General features: G+C 43.9%; 1 protein-coding gene and 1 non-coding gene across 6 annotated transcripts in view; both read left to right on the top strand.

The window, feature by feature from the left end:
* LOC115942956 (dyslexia-associated protein KIAA0319-like) overlaps positions 1-20,100 on the top strand; it is a 37,944-nt gene extending 17,844 nt beyond the window's left edge. For 3 of the 5 annotated variants that reach the window (XM_081827598.1, XM_081827597.1, XM_081827601.1), the window contains exons 2-3: positions 14,760-14,917; positions 18,873-20,100. In XM_081827598.1, coding sequence (XP_081683724.1) covers positions 14,863-14,917; positions 18,873-19,780 — 963 coding nt within the window. In that variant the 5' untranslated portion in view covers positions 14,760-14,862 and the 3' untranslated portion in view covers positions 19,781-20,100. Of the gene's footprint in view, positions 1-1,728; positions 2,324-13,048; positions 14,092-14,759; positions 14,918-18,872 lie in introns of those variants that run through there. The other 2 variants (XM_081827600.1, XM_081827599.1) reach the window with 2 other exon arrangements.
* LOC115942957 (U6 spliceosomal RNA) lies at positions 1,759-1,865 on the top strand. Its single transcript, XR_004077540.1, has one exon. It is a non-coding gene; the product is annotated as a U6 spliceosomal RNA (small nuclear RNA).
* Positions 20,101-20,106: the final 6 nt, after the last annotated feature.

Raw genomic sequence — 20,106 nt, 5'->3', positions numbered from 1 at the left:
AGCCACTCTGGAAAACAGTATGGAGGATCCTCAAAAAGTTGAAAATACAGCTACCCTATGATCCAGCAATTGCACTACTGGGTATTTACCCCAAAGATACAAAAGTAGGGATCCGAAGGGATACGTGCACCCCGATGTTTATAGCAGCAATGTCCACAATAGCCAAACTGTGGAAAGAGCCAAGATGTCCATCGACAGATGAATGGATAAAGAAGATGGGATATATATATACAATGGAATATTATGCAGCCTTCAAAAAAAAATGAAATCTTGCCATTTGCAACAACGTGGATGGAACTAGAGGGTATTATGCTAAGCGAAATAAGTCAGTCAGAGAAAGACAAGTATCATATGATCTCATTGATATGTGGAATTTGAGAAACAAGACAGAGGATCATAGGGGAAGAGAGGGAAAATTGAAACAAGGTGAAACCAGAGAGGGAGACAAACCATAAGAGACAAACTGAGGGTTGCTGGAGTGGTGGGGGGTGGGAGGGATGGGGTGGCTGGGTGATGGATATTGGGGAGGGTATGTGCCATGGTGAGCGCTGTGAATTGTGCAAGACTGATGAATCACAGACCTGTACCCCTGAGACAAATAATACATTATATGTTAATTTTAAAAATTAAAAAAAAGGAGTAATGCTAAGAACTGTATTTTAAAAGGTGAAGGCAAGTACCGGAAAGTAGAGCTGCAGGTGTTGAAAGTGGCTGGTTGCTCCTTCAGAGCAGACCTTGGAGATGGGGAGGGAGGCTGTTTTGGAGTTCTCCTTGCCTTTAAAACGGATTAACTTAGAAAGGTAAGAGGTAATATCACATTACCTAGAATAAACGTATTTAAAAGCATACTCTGTGAGAAGTCTTGCTCCTACCCTCATCTGTTTTCTGTTCCAGTTCCTTTCTCCACCCTCCACATCTGCCACTCTGTTGATTTTATACGTGTCCATGATGTCTTTTTGCAAATACAAGCAAGCAGGAATCCTGTCTTCTTCAGAAAGGTGTCGTACTGTAGACACTGACCTGGCTTGCTTGCTTCATTTAATATCTAAAGATCTTCTAATAATGTCAGTGTGTGTATATAATATATATGCTTGTGTGTGTGTGTGTGTATTCATGTGTTATGTATGGATGCACGAAGTGTATAACGTGTGCTGTATGTAATACACAGTACATACGTGTATTTATGCACATACGTTATATGTTATACATGAATATATAGTATATAGGAATGTATGTGTCCATATCGTGTATAGATATTACATATATGTGTGTGTTTATAAAATTCTGTTTTATAGATGCGTAGTATTCCATTACCTGGATAGATCATAATTTGTTAACTAGTCTCCTGTCAATTGACATTGACATTTGGGTTGTTTCCAAGCTTTTGTTATTATTAACAGTGCTGTAATATACATATATCATTTTGCATGTATGCAAATAAAAACCAAAGTAAAAAAGGCGTCCAACATAAAATAATTAAATTCATGTTAAAAATTCATAATTATTGGGGGGCGCCTGGGTGGCTCAGTTGGTTAGGAGACTGCCTTCGGCTCAGGTCATGATCCTGGAGTCCCGGGATCGAGTCCCACATCGGGCTCCCTGCTCAGCGGGGGGTCTGCTTCTCCCTCTGACCCTCTTCCCTCTCGTGCTCTCTCTCTCACTCTCTCTCTCAAATAAATAAATAAAATCTTTAAAAAAGAATTCATAATTATTTGAATTTTAAAGTCACGCATTGCAGTTAACTCTTATTCAAGGAGAGTGCTCACTTTGGCAGCGCATATACTAAAATTAGAACGATACAGAGAAGATGAGCATGGTCCCTGCACGAGGATGACACGCAAACTCACTTACTCCAGGAGAGATTGACCATTCATTCATTCATGCATACATCCATTCGCTACATCTGAGCTCCTGGCTCGTACTAACCTCTCTTCCAGTTCCTGGGGTTGGCACGGCAACCATTCCAAGTCCCTGCCCTGTAGTTTACAATGTGATGCGTGGAAACTGGGCTCTGAGATGCCCAGGGATGGCACTGTGAGGTCACTTGGCAGAGTGGAGAAGTGACAGAGAGGGACTGGCGCGTAACGCAAGCTCGTTCTGCTACACCTAGTTGCTTAGATTTTCTGTTGTATTTATTGCTTTTCTAACTTAGAAGAAAACTTACTTTGCCTTTTTTTTCAGTGCAGAGAGCCATAAGGCAGCACACAGTAGTGGGAAGAACATATTCTCTGGTGTCAGCCACACCTGGATTGCGTTCCAGTTCTTGGACATCTTAGTATTTCTGAGCCTCAGTTTCACCATCTAAGGAATGGGGATGATAAATGTAACAGGGTGGGGGGGTTAGAGCACTAAACTAATGCCTGTACAATGTTGGGGACATGATGAAATAAGTAGTACTTTCTATAGTGTTAATTGTATTTTTAATACAGCGTGTTACTTGTGGTGATAACGTAGCCTTGGGACATCTCCTGAGGACGGAGCAATGACTTCGGCTTGGAGGCTGTTTGGGAATCTGAGGAAGGCATCTTAGAAGAACAGGCTTTTGAGCCGGATGTTGGCAGCATAGGGAGAGTGTGGGGAGACTGACGGGTGTACGGACGTCAGAAAGAAGGCTGGGAGGAGGAGGGTAAATGGAGAGGTGGTGTGACCAATTCACTCTCCCGTCCTGAGGCCTCTGTCCTGTCCAGGCATTTTTAACACCGCCTCCTATCATCATCTGAACCAGCCTGTGTGACGTGTAAGCAGTCCATCCCAGTCCATCCCAGTCCATCCCAGTCCTGGGAAGCCGGCCACTGGCCACTGGGGTGGTTCTTCCTTGACCTGAGTTCATGGGTGACAGCTAATGAAGTGACTTCCTCCAGAATCAAAGTGAGCTCCATTGCAGTGAGATGGATAACTGTGGGCAAACCTTACCCAGAAACTGAGACTGTTAGGAAGTAAATATTGGAAGTGTTGGATTCTGGCTGTCACATACAGCATTTTATTTTTTCTATACACTCAGCTCCAGCTGAGATGCAAGCTGTCAGCTGGATTTGAAAAAATATTCCCGAGAACCACGATAATTGTATCTCTTTGAAATTGGGATTGCTGAATTTAAAAAGTTGAAAATTAAAATATGAAAACATCCCTTTTTTTGTTTACACAGACTGGCTTGCTCAGTCTTTCCCTCACTTTGGTTCTTTCTCCCTTTCCCTTGAAAGATGGTAACTCCTTGTGTTCTTTCTTTTGTTCAAAAGCTGTTCGTGCTTACATTAAATGATTTCATACATCAGTGGGGATTCAGCCTAATGACTGGGTCAGGCTGTTACTTCCGTGAGTGAAGAATCAATGTCAGCTCTTTTTCTTGATAGTGTTGTACATGTAGACCTTCTTCTCAGGAGGAACATATACTAATTGTGTTTCTGATTAGCTAGAGTTGCCTGATAAAATACAGTATAAATATGTCCTAAATATTGCATGATAAAAAAAATGTGATTTATCCAAAGTTCACATTTAATTGGGAATCCTGTATGCGTATTTGTTAAGTCTGGCTGCCCTATTCATCCCCTTTCCTTCTGTGTGTCACATACATTTCCTGAGAGTAACCTCATGCGGGCTCTCTATTGCTGTTGTGATTTACTGAGGCTCTCGATGCCGGTGGATCTAAGCCTCCAGTGACCAAGCAGAATAGCAAGAATATTAAATTTATTTATTAATAAGATATTAAAGACATTCATAGGAATCAAAGGGTACAAAAGGCTATTTGCTTAAAAAAAAAAAAGGCTCTGTCCCTGCCCTCTCCCTAGTCATAATAAATATTAATGGTTTCTTGTATATTCCTCTAGAGGGTAATTCATTTTCAAGCAAATTCATATTTATATTTCCTCCCACCCCATTCCCTTTTTGCACAAATAGTGAAGACCATAATCACTATTCTGCATTTTCTTTCTTCGCGTAACAATAGATCTTGCTAGATGCCAGCACGCTAAGAGTGTTCTCTTTCTTCACAAATGCAGGGGATTTCATGTTAGGAGCAGACTGTAATTTATTTAACTGCTTCCCCACTTATAGAAGCTTGGTTGCTTCCAGCCTCTTGGTTAATACCAATATTATACCCAGGAGTAACCAGCTGTGCATATGATTTCCTAAGTGCCCAGGCATATTCATGTCATACATTCCCAGCAGTGGGATTGCTTGCTGGAAGGACGAAGTGCCACCCTGCCCTCCAGAGACACTATGCCAATTACACTCCCATCAGCGAGGACTGAGAACGCCTGGGTGGCCAGACTCTCACCAATAGAAGAAGGTGGGAAGGTTTTTTCATATATGACCATCTCGTAGGTGACAAAATGATAGCCCTTTTTATTCCTGACTGTGAGCCTCTTTTGAGGTATTTAAAAAGCATTTATATTTTCTTTTCTGCGTTCTGTTTATGGACTTTTTCTTTTGGATGATTATTGATTTGAGGGCATTCTTGTTTATTAGGGAAATTATTCTTTGTAATGTGAGTTGCAAATGTTTTTCCCACTTTGTTGTTGACACTGACTTTATATATGGTAATGTTTCTATGAAAATTTTTATTTATATCCCTACCTTTTATTAATGGATCAATTTATTCATATATTTTTTAAAGATTTTATTTATTTGACAGAGAGAGCACAAGCAGAGAGAGTGAGAGGGAGAAGCAGGTTCCCTGCTGAGAAAGGAGCCCGATGTGGGACTCGATCCCAGGACCCTGGGATCATGACCTGGGCCGAAGGCAGCTGCTTAACCGACGGGGCCACCTAGGCGTCCCCATATTTTTTTGTTGTTGTGACTTCTGAGTTCATATCATTCCTAAGCCTTCCTCACTCAAAGATTATATAGTTATATCATTATATATAGTGTCCTGTAGTTTCTTTTCTTTAAAAAAAAAAAAAACAGCTTGGGCGCCTGGGTGGCTCAGTTGGTTAAGTGACTGCCTTCAGCTCAGGTCATGATCCTGGAGCCCCGGGATCGAGTCCCACGTCGGGCTCCCTGCTCAGTGGGGAGTCTGCCTCTCCCTCTCTCGTGCTCTCTCTCTCTCATTCTCTCTCTCAAATAAATAAATAAAAATTAAAAAAAAAAAATCTTTAAAAAAAAAAACAAAACCGCTTTATTGAGCTATAGTTCACATAGCATACAGTTCACCAGTGGAAACTATACAGTTCAGTAACTTTTTGTGTATTCACAGAGGTGTGCAACCATCACCACAATATGTTCTAGAACTTTCTCGTTACCTAAAAGGAAATCCTGTGCTTGTTAGAATTCGCTCGTCATTTTACTCCAGTCTCCCAACCCAGGCAACTGCTAATTTACTTTTTGTTCATGGGGATGTCTGTTCTGCATATTCTGTATAAACAGAATGATCTAATTCGTGGTCGTTTCTGACTGGCTTCTTTCACTTAGCATAATATTTTAATTTTTTTCCGTACTTCATTTCTTCTTATTGATGAATAATAATCCACCTATGGATATATCACATCATGTTATCAGTTTTTCAGTTGGTGGACATTGGGGTGGTTTCTACCTTTTGGCTATTGTGAATAATTCAGTGCATACTCATGCACAAATTTTATGCGGACATGTGTTTTCATTTCTCTTGGGATACACACACAGGAGTAGAAATGCTAGATCATATGCTAAGTGTGTTTAATGTTTGAGGAGCTGACAGACTGTTTTCTAGAGTGGCCATGTCACTTTACATTTCCACCGGGAATGTGTGAGGGTTTCTCTCTCCCCATATCCTTGACATTTTTATTGTTTGCTTTTTTTGATATTAGTTGTGCTAGTGGGTGTAAAGTAGTATCTCTTTGTCCTTTTGATTTGCATTTCCCTGATAGCTAATGATGTTAAGCATGGCTTCATGTGCTTATTGGCCATTTATACATTTTCTCTGGACAACTGTCTGTTCAGATCCTTGCCTATTGGGAAAATTATTTGTCTTTTTATTATTGAACTGTAAGAGTTATTTATATATTCTAGATACAGGTTCCTTATTAGATATGTGATTTACAGAAATTTTACCCTGTTCTATGGATTGTCTTTTCACTTTCTTGATGGTGTCTTTTCAATCACAGAAGATTTTAAATTTTGATGTCCGGGGCGCCTGGGTGGCTCAGATGGTTGAGCGTCTGCCTTTGGCTCAGGTCATGATCCCAGCGTCCTGGGATCGAGCCCCGCATCGGGCTTCCTGCTCAGCTGGGAGTCTGCTTCTCCCTCTCCCTCTGCCTCTCTCCCTGCTCATGCTCTCTCCCTCTCTCTCTCTCTCTCTCTCTCTGTATCTCTGTGTCTCAAATGAATAAATAAATAAAAAAAATCTTTAAATTTTGATGTCCATTTTATCTATTTTCTTCTTTTGTTGTTTTTGTTTTGGTGTCATATTTAAGAAACCATTGCTTAATCCAAGGTAATAAAGATTTACACCTATGTTTCCTTCTAGTAGGTTTATAGTTTTAGCTCTTACATTTCGGTTTTTGATCCATTTTGAGTTGATTTTTGTATATGGTGTGAGGTAGATGTCAAATTTCATTATTTTGCATGTTGATACCTGGTTGTTGCAGTACCATTTGTTGGAAAGACTTCTTTCCACACTGAACTATCCTGATACCTTTGTCAGAAACCAATCCCATGGTTTATTAAAGTGCTTTTATGGTTTTGTTTTTTATGTTAGGAATCTCTCTTAGTGTAAGGTGTGAGGTAGGCATACAACTTACTATTTTTTCAAATGGCTAGCCATTTTTCCCATATCATTTACTTTAATAATCTATCTCTCCCCATTGATTTGAGATGCCATTTTAAATCATGTCCTTTAGTCTTACAAATATTTGGACCCATTTATTGAGTTTTCTATTCACTTACCTATTTTTGCACCTATATCTGTCTGTTTTAATGATTGTCACTTTATAGTATGTTTCACTGTCTGGTAGGACTAATTTCCCCTTATTTCTCTCCTCGTTCAAAAAATTCTTGCCTCCCCTTCTTGTTTATTCTCCCATGTGAACTTTGTAATCAGTTTTGTCTAGTTTCCCATTCCCCCAATTAAAATTTCTGCCAGCATCATTCTTATTGGAAACATAGAAATGTATAGGTTAATTTAGGAAAATTGACATTTCTGATGTTGAGCCTATCTATTCAAGAACATCTATTCATTTCTCCATTTATTTCCTGTGTTTCCCACAGCTTTCCATTTTTAAGTCTTAAAATAGGCAGATATCTTGGTGAATTCATTCCTAGGTCTTCTGGTTTTTATTATTTTTGTTTGTTTGCTATTGTGGCTACACTTTTCTGTTATATCATTTATGTTCTTTTCTTTTTTAAGATATATTTTTAAAGATTTTATTTATTTGAGAGAGACACAGAGAACACAAGCAGGGGTGAGGAGCAGAGGGAGAGGGAGAAGCAGACTCTCCGCTGAGCAGGGAGCCTGATGTGGGGCTTGATCCCAGGAGCCTGGGACCATGACCTGAGCCGAAGGCAGATGCTTCATGGACTGAGCCACCGAGGTGCCCGTATTTGAAATCTTCTGATAAAGTTATTCATATATTGGGACCCAGAAAATGGAGGCTGCCCCCTGGACCAGCCCACATTACAAAACTAAACCTAAGTTACAGGAAACACCTGTCAAAGAATCCTAACACATACAAATGGCAGTCCTCCAACTCCGCTTTGGCTAACTTACCTTACCTAGGAAATAGGATCTGCTAGCCTTAGAAGGAGATGCCAGAGCTCCCAGCCAACCTCCCAGCCTCTCATGCCCTTTTAAGCATTGCTGCTTCTAACGCTCAGTAAGACTGGCTCTTGCCCACCACCTCTCAGGAGGAATGCTCCGTTGCTTGTGAGGAACTGTAGTCCTCCAATCCATGGACTGTTTTTTTTCTTGAATAGAGGACCTCAAACTTGTTGCTAAATTGTTTTATTTTTGTCATTTGACATTCCATAAAGCAGCTGTTACTGTGTCTCTGCTGTGAGCTTACCTCAACCTAAGCATTTTATAGCCCATAAACGGAACAAAAACAACAAAAAAGCCTGAGTAATGTTACTTATTAACTAAAATGACATCTAGGTCCTTATAATAGTTCAAGATAGGCAGTGGCTTAAAGGACATAAAAGTTTATTTCCTCCTCAGAAAAGCTCAAAGGTTGGTGACCCAGGGCTGCTCTGGCAGGCAGCTCCATGTCCATTCTAGAACTGGCTTACATTCTCAAGGTTTCTCCATGGTTGCAGAGGGCAGGCCGCTGGAGCGCTGGCCCTCATGCCCTCGCTAGGCAGCAGCAAGACGGAAAGAGGAGGAAGGCAAAAAGAGGTTTCCCTAGAAGCCCTATCCAACAGTTCCTTTTATATCTGAGCCAACAGAACGGACTGTCATGGCTTCACTAAGTGGCAGGCAGAGGGGGCGGGGTTGGAAATGTAGTCCTGTAGCTGGGTACCCTGGTGCTCCAAATAACATTCTGAGTCTTATTCCTAAGGAGTAAGGGAAGAGTGTTCACTGCATAGACAAGGAGCACTCTTGGCCATGGTCACCACCACCTTATCCTTGAGTCTCTCTGTTTCTGCATCCTTGATGCTCATCATCCCTTTCTTGTCCAGGTCCTGGCACAAGAAGTGCTCTGTTATTGCTTGATGAAATACTTTTGTACTTTGCTCACACCTGGGCTCACCCCATTCCTACTCATTCATTCTCTGATCCTGTTCCTGAGCCTTACTTACCTCATCTCTGAATCATCACTATCATCCAAAGAGAAGGAATGCATTTGGGTCAAGGCTTCCAGCATGTTCTAGTGGTCATGGACAACAAGACACTCAGAGAAGGAGGGAGGTTTAAGAACAGGCCAGAAATACCCATTCGAGGAGCGCCTGGCTATCTCAGTCAGTAGAGCCCGTGACTCTTGGTCTTGGGGTTGTAAGTTCAAGCTCCATGTTGGGGTAGAGATTACATAAAAATAAAATCTTAAAAGAAAAAAAAGAAGAAGAAAGAAATATCCATTCTATACACCACTTGGTAACTTTTTAAATAGCTGCCATGTTAGAATGACCATGTCGAAATACCTAAGCCTTCTTTAGAAATGAAAATTATAATTTATCTTATGAATGCAAAGGTAAGATGTGTTCTGGTTTAGGAAAAAGAAAGAAAATACAGGTAAGAAAGGAAGAAAAAAGGAAGAGGAAAAAAATCATGAAAAGGAAGAAGAAAATTATTCTCACCAGTTTTCACCTTGGGAGGGGCATTTCTTTCAGATCTTTATGTGTATAAAGTTGATCCATGCAGAGTTTATGTAAGGATATATGGGTTTGTACTATTTATAATGTTTTGAACTTGTAAAGCCTTATTTGAAGAGTCCTATTTTATCACTCAGATGCAACCTTACCTTTGATGGAACTTTTTTTTGGAAGGTAGACAGGTTTTCTATGTGAATTCTTTAATATTTTTCTTTCCCTTTACTGAAGACGTAAAACAACAGGAAGGTGGGCAAAAGGCAAGCAGCAGGAGAGACCATGACCCTTTTTAAGAGAATTGGCAATTCAGAGACTGAACAAGTCAGGAAGGTCTTGTTAAGGAACTCAGAGTGGAATGTGCTTACTTTCCAGACCCATAGAGGTGGACGGGGGCTACTGCAGGGAAGGCTTGAGATCTGATTCTGAAACTCGGTTTCCTTTCATGTAAAATGGCAATAATAAGAACTACTTTAGAGAGAGTTGTTATGGGGATCAAATAGGAAGATATGTCAAAACATAATTTAACCCACAAACTACTACCTATGTATTTAAAAACGTAAAACTTATAAAGTGTTAGAGCTGAAAAGACTTTTGGTAACATCTGGTCCATATGCCGGTTAATGCTGAGGAAATGGAGGTCCATTGTTTGCTCATATTAATGTCCTAAATAAAGAGAACCTTAACTATGGTATTGAGACTAGGAAACACCCTTGTTACTGAGAACTGTTTCCACTGAGCAAATGACAATGAATTCCTGTCCAGGCACAATGTAATTGTGAAAGTGCATTGCACAGGGGTATCTGCCAAAGCACTGAGGGGTTGGAAATTTGGCACACAGTCTGTTTGCCAAACTGTGAACCTTTGGAGTGGTCTCTGCCTAGAGCGGTGCCTTTTCTTAATTTGGCCGAAGGTACCCAATGGTATGGTAGAGGACTGGTCCTTATCCATGGGATTCTTGACCAACTCTCCCTGGCTGACAGCAGCATTGCTGTTGTGGGGCAGCATCCTGGGCAGCTGACTGAATGCTGTTACTGGAGCCCCAGCTGCTCTTCTCTTGACTTTCCGGCAGAGACTGGTCAATTACTGCAGATGGGAGATGGCTGGTCTTCCCTTCTATCCACTTGCCTCTCAACCCACACTTTCCTTGCTGGAGACAAAGGAAGTTATTGGTGGCAAATTGTTTGCACTCCCAGGTTTTCTTCTTCTGGGGTCTTAGGTAGGAAGCTTGCGGGACTCTTACTGAATGCTGACATTCCCTACTTTACCTTATGGAGGTTAGTGTTCTGATGCCCTCTGTTATTGTGACATGGAGAAGGGTTATAGCCATCTCCTGACTTTTCCTTAGGTCACCTGCACTCCTTTCTGGTCTCGTAGTCTATGGTCAACTCAGTAACACCAGGCCCTTGGAGGCCCCCTTCGGCCTCCCCTGGGCCTGGACCAGTGATGGTTGCAGGGTGGGCAGCAGCCTTATTCCAAGGGGTCGATGGCAGAGCTGTCAGCGAAGCTGAACAGGAGGTATCCTCGTGATTTGAGTTGTTTCTTGATGAAGACTCAAAAGCAAGGTCTAGCAGTTCTAAAACCCTCCTTCCATGGAATGCTGTGTTTGATTTTGTCTGTAGACTCCTCATCCTTTCCAGGTGCCTCTGATAAAGTAAATCTGTTATGAGGACCCACAAATGGAGGCTGCCCCAGTGGCCCAGGCCATCACAAATCTAAACCTAAGTCAGCCTGCACTTGTGGAAACATCTGTCAGGGACACCTAACATACACCAATCACAGTCCTCAAACAGCTTTAGCAAGCTTACCTTACCCTAGAAAACAGTTCCTGCTAGCCTTATAAGGAATCCCTCCCCCTGTTTCCTAGCCAGTCATGCCCTTTTCTCTTGTTGCCTCTTCTAATGCCTGTAGGAATAGAAAAATTTTCCTTCTACCCTTCTAGGTTCTTTGGCTGGTCTAATAATCAAATTGACATAAGGCAGATCAACAGGAGAAAAACTAATTTCATATGTGTGGGAGGCACATAAAAATATGAGAATATGGAACCCAAAAAGCTAGCCAGGTAGTTAAGGCTTATATAACATCCTGAGCTAAGGAAAAGAGTAGCGGTTTAGGGATACAAAGGGGAGAAAGGCCATTTACAGGAAAGAAGGGGATGTTTGAAAAACAAAGGTTGCCCTGTTATACAGATGAGTTTCTTAGGTAAAAAAACTATCTCTAGTAATAGCTCTCTTCCTGGAAGTGGCTGCCTTTCCAACGTAAATGTAGGCAGTTGAGGGGGAGGTATAGAATTTTTCCTGAATCTGCTGGGTATTGATTACCTTTAGCTCAAAATAATCTTCACACCAAAGTGGCATGCTTTGGGGTGACAAATTCCGCTCCCCTTCATGCTCTATGGAACTTGCTCTTGCCCACACCCCTTGGGAAGACTGCTGCAGTGATTGTGAGGCATTGTATGCCCCCAGTCCATGGATTGTTTTCCCTTGACTAAAGGACATCAGACTCATTTTGAAATTGCTTTAGTTTTGTCATTTGAACCTCTCCTGTCCCCTAGATCACCACATCATTCCTGAACGAGGGCCGGGAGGTCTGTGTCGGGGCATGCCCCATTCTTTGTTATCCCTCCCCTCCACCCTCTGAAATTCTAAATGTCCTGTGTTGCTTCTAGAAAGGGCGGTGGGAAGAGGGAAGACAAGGAGTCTTGTATTCTCCTAAAAGGCTGAGTGTATGTGTGAAAGGGGAGGGAACAAAGGTGTGGGTGGGGAAAGAATGGTATGAACTGGAACCACAATCTCCTTTACAAGAACATAGCAACCTGCAACCCACAGCAAGGTTCTGACACACTCATTAGGAAGCCCTTATCCAGGTGTGCTTCCTCCTGGAAGCCTTTGTTACACACTTGAAATAGCAAGTTCTTGGAGTCCAGACCTCCTAGTGTCAGCTAGTCCTCTTGCTCAGCCCTAGACCCCAACAGTTAAAACCAGAAATAGACAAGACCCCTTAACTGATGCTCTACCTGAAACCCATTGTTCTTATTTCTGAGGCATTGGTGAAGATATTTTGTAGTGATTGGAACATTCCACCCACCAGGCCAGAAAAGCCCTAATAGTGATGGAATGCCTAGAAGTCCCTACCCCACCTGTCCCCTTCCCCACCCATGATCGTGTGCTGAACATCTGCCGACCCCCATCTATGATCACATGCTGTCTGCCTGCTCTCTTGCACGTACCCCCTGAACCTCTCTCCCTATGAGAAGGTATCTCTCTTGCCGGCAGAGGGGTCAGGTGTTAGGGCTTGAGCCTGCCACCTGCACCTGCTGCAGGCACCCAAAACAAATCTCTTCCATTCTCTTTTCTAAACCCTTCTCTCTTGAGTTTTGTCTTCTCTTACAATAAGTTTACCTGAGTTTGTTCAGCAGCAGTGTTGGAAAACCCAGCCAGGAACTTTGCTTTCTATTTGTCTAGCATCCTTGAGATTCCCTGGGAGGGAACAGCTGAGGCAGTGCACCAGGGCTCACCCATGTGTTTCCTGAGTTAGTGATGACCAGTAACACTAGTACTGATTTTTCAGCCTTGGACAAATCAGTGAACCTTTTTTTTTTTTTTTGAGATTTTACTTATTTATTTGACAGAACACAAGCAGGGGGGAGGGGCAAAGCAGGGAGCCTGACAGGGGACTCCATCCCAGGACCCTGGGATCATGACCTGAGCTGAAGGCAGACGCTTAACCAACTGAGCCACCCACGCACCCCTCAGTGAACTTTTTTGTGCTTCAATTTCATCCTTTTTTTTTTTTTTTTACGAAAGGGAGGTAGGGGGAAGGGCAGAGGGAGAGGGAGAGAGAAAATCTCAAGCAGACTCCATGCCCAGTGTGGAGCCTGTTGTGGGGCTCTATCTCAACCCGAGATCATGACCTGAGCCAAAATCAAGAGTTGGATGCTCAACCGACTGAGCTACCCAGGTGCCCCTCATCATTTTTAAAACAGAGATAATAATATTGCCTGGGTTGTTATGAAGATCACATTGAAGAAATTACCAGACAAAAATAAAGTGCCACTGTTACTACATTTTGTCTGTTTTACGATGGTAGTGATTTTAAGAGGCATCATTATTTTAAATACCACTAAGGAAGAAAAAAATCCTGTCAGTTATCCACAGCACCTCATTTTCTTGTCAGAAAATTTCTGCACATTTAAATTTATTTGGACAGATTTTTATCATAAATCATCCTTGTGCATTGGTAAAAAGGAACTCTAAGTGAATATAAAGTAAGGTGCTCTTAAATTTCCCTACAATCTTGATCTACTTCTGCTGAATCATTTGTCAAGGCTGAGTTTTTCCCACACAGCATTGCCTGTGTATCATCATGAGCATTAGGGATGCAATATTTCTTAAAAGAGTGCTTCATACTGTCTTTCTTCCAAGCCAAGATTACCAGTTCTGCATAATCAATATGTACATACAAGCAATGGTATCTATTTCCTGCCCAGTGCTTGACCAACTTAAGACATCCTGATTCCAGGGGTCAAGTATGAAAATATGTAACTTACAGGATTGACAAAATATAGTAGTATAATTGATTTCATCTTATTTCATAGGTTTGGGTTTGGAAGGGGAGCAAGTGTTGGGGATGAAGAATTTCCTCTGCCCTTTACGGTCCTTCTAGCTGGACTAAGAGTCAAATTGACAGGAAACAGTTAACAGGAGGAAATCAAATTTAATAGTGTACGTATGGGGAATCCACACAGGCATGGAAATTCCCAAGACAGTCAGGCACAATGAGGCTTATATGATGAGCTAAAGAGAGGGGTAGAGGTCTGAGAATACTAAGGGGAGAAAGACCACTAGCAGGAAGGTGAAAGGAGGTGTTTGGAAACCACAGGTAGAGAAGTTTCTTAGGTAGAGAGGAATCTTTGTTAATATTTCTCTTCCTGGGGCGCCTGGGTGGCTCAGTTGGTTGAGCCTCAGACTCTTGATTTTGGCTCAGGTCATGATCTTAGGGTTGTGGGATTAAGCCCCACATCAGGCTCTGTGCTCAGCGGGGAGTCTGCTTGAGGTTCTCTCCCTGTACCTCTGCCCCTTTCCCTGCTCACACACGTGTGTGTTTGTGTATGTGTGTATGTACACACGTGTGTGTTTGTGTATGTGTGTGTGCTCCCTATCTCTCTCAAATAAATAAATCAATAAATCTTTTAAAAAAATAGCTCTCTTCCTGGTACAAGTAGGCGATTGAGAGGTGATAAAGAGCTTTTCCTGAATCTGCTGGGTTTGGATTGCTTTTAACTCAAAATAGTGTTCGTGCCAAAGTGGCCCATTTTGGGGCTGCCTGCCCTTGGCCCTACAGAAGCATGAAAGCCTCTGTCTCATCTCAGGAACTGTACTTTCTGTTTGCACAAACTTGGGGTGGGTGGCTTGCCTGGAATAGGGCCCTGTGGTGTTAACGGGACAGGCTTCCAGTGACATGAATAAATCCTACAAATAATTTTGTGTGTTTCCTCATTTACGTACTCTTTTTCTTCCTTCCTCTCTGCTTTCTGATTTTCCTTTAAGTTCCCGAGTCCAAATCTGGTTCCTAAGAAACATCAAAGGAAGCCTGCACTGGAGGCCCCCGGGTCTCCTCGGAAGCCGGACTGCATCCACTGTGTGAGACGGGATGGCACCCCCCACCAGTGTGCCCTCGTCATTGCTGCTGCTGACGGCTGTTGCAGGTAGGAAACCATCACCCTGGAGACCCTAGTATTGCACACGAGCCTCCTGTCTTTGGCTTAAACGACTCAGATCAGAAACAAGGCAGAGGATTCTAGGGGAAGGGAGGGAAAAATGAAACAAGACGAAACCAGAGAGGGAGACAAACCATAAGAGACTCTTAATCACAGGAAACAAACTGAGGGTTGCTGGAGGGGGAGTAGGGGTGATGGGGTAACTGGGTGACGGGCATTAAGGAGGGCACGTGATGTAATGAGCACTGGGTGTAATATGTACCCAATGAATCACTGCCTCTACCTCTGAAACTAATAAACAAACAAACAAACAAAAACAAAACAACTCAGATAACCTGAAATGAAGGTGCTGTGTGTTTGCTTTCCAACAGAATTATTTTACATATAAAAGGCACGAAGGCAGACCTCATGCACAAGTGGTTTTCTGGCAACAGGAATTTAAATAGTTTTTTATTGTCATGACGATTTTTGAAAAGATAGAGTCATGTTTTATATATACTAGGGAAACTTTGTATATTTTCAAAAAGTAATTGCGTAATAGATCTTTTTGGAAAGCAAATGCCCACACTCTCTTTTATGATTAATCTTTATTTTCTTTTTTTTTTTAAAGATTATTTATTTATTTATTTGAGAGAGAGAATGAGAGAGAGAGAGAGAGCACATGAGAGTGGGGAGGGTCAGAGGGAGAAGCAGACTCCCCGCCGAGCAGGGAACCCGATGCGGGACTCGATCCCGGGACTCCAGGATCATGACCTGAGCCGAAGGCAGTCGCTTAACCAACTGAGCCACCCAGGCGCCCTGATTGATCTTTATTTTCATATATTCTGCTCTGCTTGCTTACTGTGGACATACCCATGATACAAAATCACTGGTGAGCAGCAATTCTGGTGATCCATGTCCTGGCTGGGTCAGCTGGAGTCCCTTGGAATTCACCGATGACTGAGGGTGGAGATATGGCCAGGGAAACTGATTTTATGTGAATAGGTTATCAGAGTGTGGTGAAGCCATCATGAGGCTTACCTGTGTTCAAAACAAAACAAAACAAATTCAACTGAGTAAATTTAAAGATCTAATTAGCTTTATTCATTCGTGAATTGGGCAGCATTCCATCTAGAAGGCAGAAGGGAGCTCTAAGGAGCTGTACAAAATGGAAGGATTTTATAGGCAGAAGGAGGCAAGGTCACCTTCCCTTAGGGCAAGGCAGGCAGAAGACCTCAGGAGTAGATCAGGACATTCCAGACTGATGAGTCTCAGTTGCATTCCTGGAAGAGACTGACTCTGCAGTTACAATTAGGTCATCTCTGTGGGGCTTAACATAAGTGATTCCATTTTGGGCCTGTTTCTCTTTGACACTGAGAGTGACCCTTGTTAAAATGCAGTTTTATCTGCATTCAGACCTACTGAACCAGAGCAGGTGTGGCTCAGGGGTCTGAAGCAGCTAAATTATTATAAGCACTGTTGGTGTATATAGGGGCCCTTCAGAAAACGCTCCCACTGGAAAAGCCTGGTCCTTCCCCAATAGATTACTAATGTTTGAGCACTCCTTTTTTTTTTTTTCTCTCTCAAATCCCCACTTTTTCATTCCTTTTTGTCTTTTTCTTGTGATTTTTCCATTAATTTAAAATTCCTGAATTACTTTATTAGGAACATTATTTGCAATTTCTTTGTCTTCCCTCTCTATCCTCTCTACCTTTGACAGAATGCTAGCCAATGATTTCATTGATTTATCAACAATCATGGAGTGACTATGTTCCTAGATTGGGCTGGGACAGTGTAGAGGGTACGAACATGAGTAAGTCTTCTCTGGTCTCTTCAAGAGCTTTTGTTGAGTGAGTCTGATAGAGTCTTAAGTAATTATGGCCACTTGGCCCAACAGAAGCATGGTTTAGTTGTTGGAAACCCTCTCAAACTTCTTTATTGAGCACTAAGACCTCTGTGTAAGGTATGTCTGTCCATACAGATCATTCAGGTGATTTTTTTTTTTTTTGCAGAACAAAGGGATGATGTACCCCCAGAAGTGTATGGCAGTCTCCACCTGATTGAAAACTACTTTAAGCTTTTCCAAGGCTTCTGCCATGGAAAGTTCTCCTTAGGCACTGAAACAGTTTGCTTGCTTTAGGATCACAGCCTGCCTTCTGTACGGTGGTTTCTGACACAGTTTTACAAGTTGGCTTTTGAGCTGCCTGGTGGCCAACGCCAGAAATGAGACATGGCAGTTTTCTGTGGATCACACTGTCCAAAAGAAGATGACCTAACAGTTTTTCCAGGGAAATAAAGCATATCCTACCATGTGTGTTTGGAAGAAGTTTCTAGCTTGGGTCTTCAAAGGCCACTCAGGGATGTAGTGGTATCTTTACAAATAAAGGCAATATTTTTGAGAGTAGAGGTGGGAGTCCGAGATTACCTGTCTGTTGTACACCATCAGTTGGTTTTAATTAAAGATGCTATTTTTTTATGTTCAGCTGGAGGGTTTTTTCCCCCCTCTATATCCGATATTAAGCTTTTTGTTAGAAATTAAAAGGCTAGGGGCGCCTCTTGGCTCAGATGGTTAAGCAACTACCTTCGGTTTAGGTCATGATCCTGGAGTTCCAGGATCGAGTCCCGCATCGGGCTCCTTGCTCAACAGGGAGTCTTCTTCTCCCTCTGACCCTCCCCCATCTCATGTGCTCTCTCTCTCTCTCTCTCATTCTCTCTCTCTCAAATAAATAAATAATCTTAATTTTAAAAAAAGACTATCTTTGCCTTAAAAAAAAAAGAAAAGGCCAAAACTATTAAGTAGATTTGCATTTGAGAAAATATCCTTCCAGTTGAATTAGTTTGTTGCTAGATTATTCATTTGGAAAGATGCGTATCTGTTACATCTAATTCCTATTAAATTGGACCAATTAGACTTTCCTGTAGAGTCAGTGTTTGGCACTGAACAATTCTTCAAAGTGTATAATGATGATCACGTATATACAGGTAAAAATAAAAATGACTCCATTTCTCTTCCCTCCAGTCAGAAGTGCTCTCTGATTGTCACTATGAGGAAAATAACAGTAATTTAAAAAATTGTCAGTGACAAGCCCTCACTAGGAAAGAAATCTCTACCAACAAATAAAGAATAAAAGTGACTTTGCCTCTGGATTTCAGGGAATGACAGACTGCTGCTGAAGGTTCTGAAAGTCTCAGTTGCTGTCATTTTGTCTTGTGGGCCTGCACCCTGTGTCTGCAGAACACGGGGTAGCTGCCCTCGGACCGGTCCTGTTTGCCGACTGGGAATATTTGTAGCTATTTAGAATCTGATTAACGGTAGTTGTTACAGGGGCGCCGGGGGGGGGCTCAGTCGGTGAAGCGTCTGCCTTCAGCTCAGGTCATGATCCCCGGGTCCTGGGATCGAGCCCCGCATCGGGCTCCCTGCTCAGCCGGGAGCCTGCTTCTCCCTCTCCCTCTGCTGCTCCCCCTGCTTGTGCCCTGTCTCTCTGTCAAATAAAAACCTTTAAAAGAAAACCAAAAGACTAGTTGTTACAGATCTGTATTGAGGACAAGTTTTTCTCTCCTTTGATATTTCCCCGTCAACTGACCTATCATCAGAATAACCTGTGAGATTAAAAAAAAAAAAATCAGTTTAACAGCAGCAATAATATGATGTTGTCCCCAGAGTAAACCTTTATAACTGACTTTTGGGTGAGGAGCAAAATATTACAAATAATATAAAAGCAGGACACGGTTGGAAAAGAATGCTTCTGCTCAGTCCGTGAAAGAGCACGGAGAGAGGACGGAGGGTCCGGCGGGCAGGTGGGCGGCGGGCAGGACAGAAGGGGGGGCTGGGGGGGCGAACGTGCGACAGGTGTGGGACGAGGCCTGCGAGCGGCGCAGGGACCTCCTGTTGGGAGTGCCGGTGGTTCGGTGCTCGCCGGCACCGCTTGCCGCCTTTCCTCATCGGAGACCGCGTTGTTCGCAGGTTGTGCCTGTGGCCCGTGCCGCGAGGGGAGGACGTTCGCCAATGCCATCATTTCGCCGGACCTGGCAACCACCAGGATCGCGCGGGGGCCTCCGGGCACCCCCGCGGTGGACTGCACGGCCGCGTGCTGTGAGCTGGCCGGCTGCGACCTGGCCTGGTGGTTCGAGGGCCGCTGCTACCTGGTGAGCTGCCCGCGCTCCGAGAGCTGTGAGCCCAAGACCGTGGGCTCCCTCGGGTCCTTCCTCACCTTTGTGCGCAGGCCGGCGCGGCTGCTGGACCGCGGGGCCATGCTGCTCAACAGGGGTGCGCCCTCGGGACTCTGGGGCGACGCGCCGGAGGAGATCAGGAAGGACTTGCCCTTCCTAGGCCAAGAGCGGGGCCCAGAGGAGACGCCGGAGTACTCGGACGACTACGGGGAACCCGAGCAAGCGCCCGTGCGGCCCCTCGGCAAGCCGGGGCCCAGAGGGAGCGCCGAGCACACGGCCTGGGGCCCGCGCCGGGGCGGCCAGGCCGGCGGCAGCCTTCCAGGGGCCGCCGAGAAGCAGGACCACCCTGCGCTGCATCCGCTGAACGCGCCCCCATGGGCCGCGGCCCCACAGCAGTCTCCGGGGAGCGGCTCGTTGCCATCCTCGGTGACAGTTCCACCTTGGGGAGAGGCCTTGGGAAAGGAGGCCTTTCAGCGCCAGGAGCGACCCAGCGCCGGCTCTGGAAGAGAGGTGGGCCTGGCTGCTCGGGGCTGGGAGGTGGCTGGGAGGGGCTGTGTGGGCTGGAGGCTGGGCGCCTGGGAAGAGAGCTCCCAGAGCCTTCCAGGGAACGGAACGTCCTGTTCCTCTGCTGTGCCTTCAGGGAGCCCAGGGTGTAAAGAACAGGGCTTCCACCCTCGAGCCAGTCATCTCATGATGACTTAGCACTTCTCCCTCGCGATGCCTCTCCCGGGATCTCCAGTCTCCCCGGAGCAGGCCCAGAGGCACAGCACACTTTTCCAAAGAAAACCCACAGGCCCCAGATGGAGTTGATGAAGTTTTAGAATATAAGTGAGGTTCGGCCATGTGAGGTCCGGAGCCGACGACCAAGAAAGAGTTCTTGAGACGTCTCTGGTGCAAAAAGGTGGTTTTATTAAACCCCGGGGACAGGACCCATGGGCAGAAAGAGCTGCTCCGGTTTGTGAGGTGTGGTTGACTTTATACTTGGGAGCTGGGGAGGTGAGAGTCCAGAAGGACTGTTGTATGCTAAA

The sequence above is a fragment of the Leptonychotes weddellii genome, chromosome 8 (genome assembly GCF_054177405.1).
Source record: "Leptonychotes weddellii isolate Sample4059 chromosome 8, ASM5417740v2, whole genome shotgun sequence".
Classification (NCBI taxonomy): domain Eukaryota; kingdom Metazoa; phylum Chordata; class Mammalia; order Carnivora; family Phocidae; genus Leptonychotes; species Leptonychotes weddellii.
The sequence above is the reverse complement of the archived record's forward strand: the minus strand, read 5'-3'. Positions and strand labels throughout refer to the sequence as shown.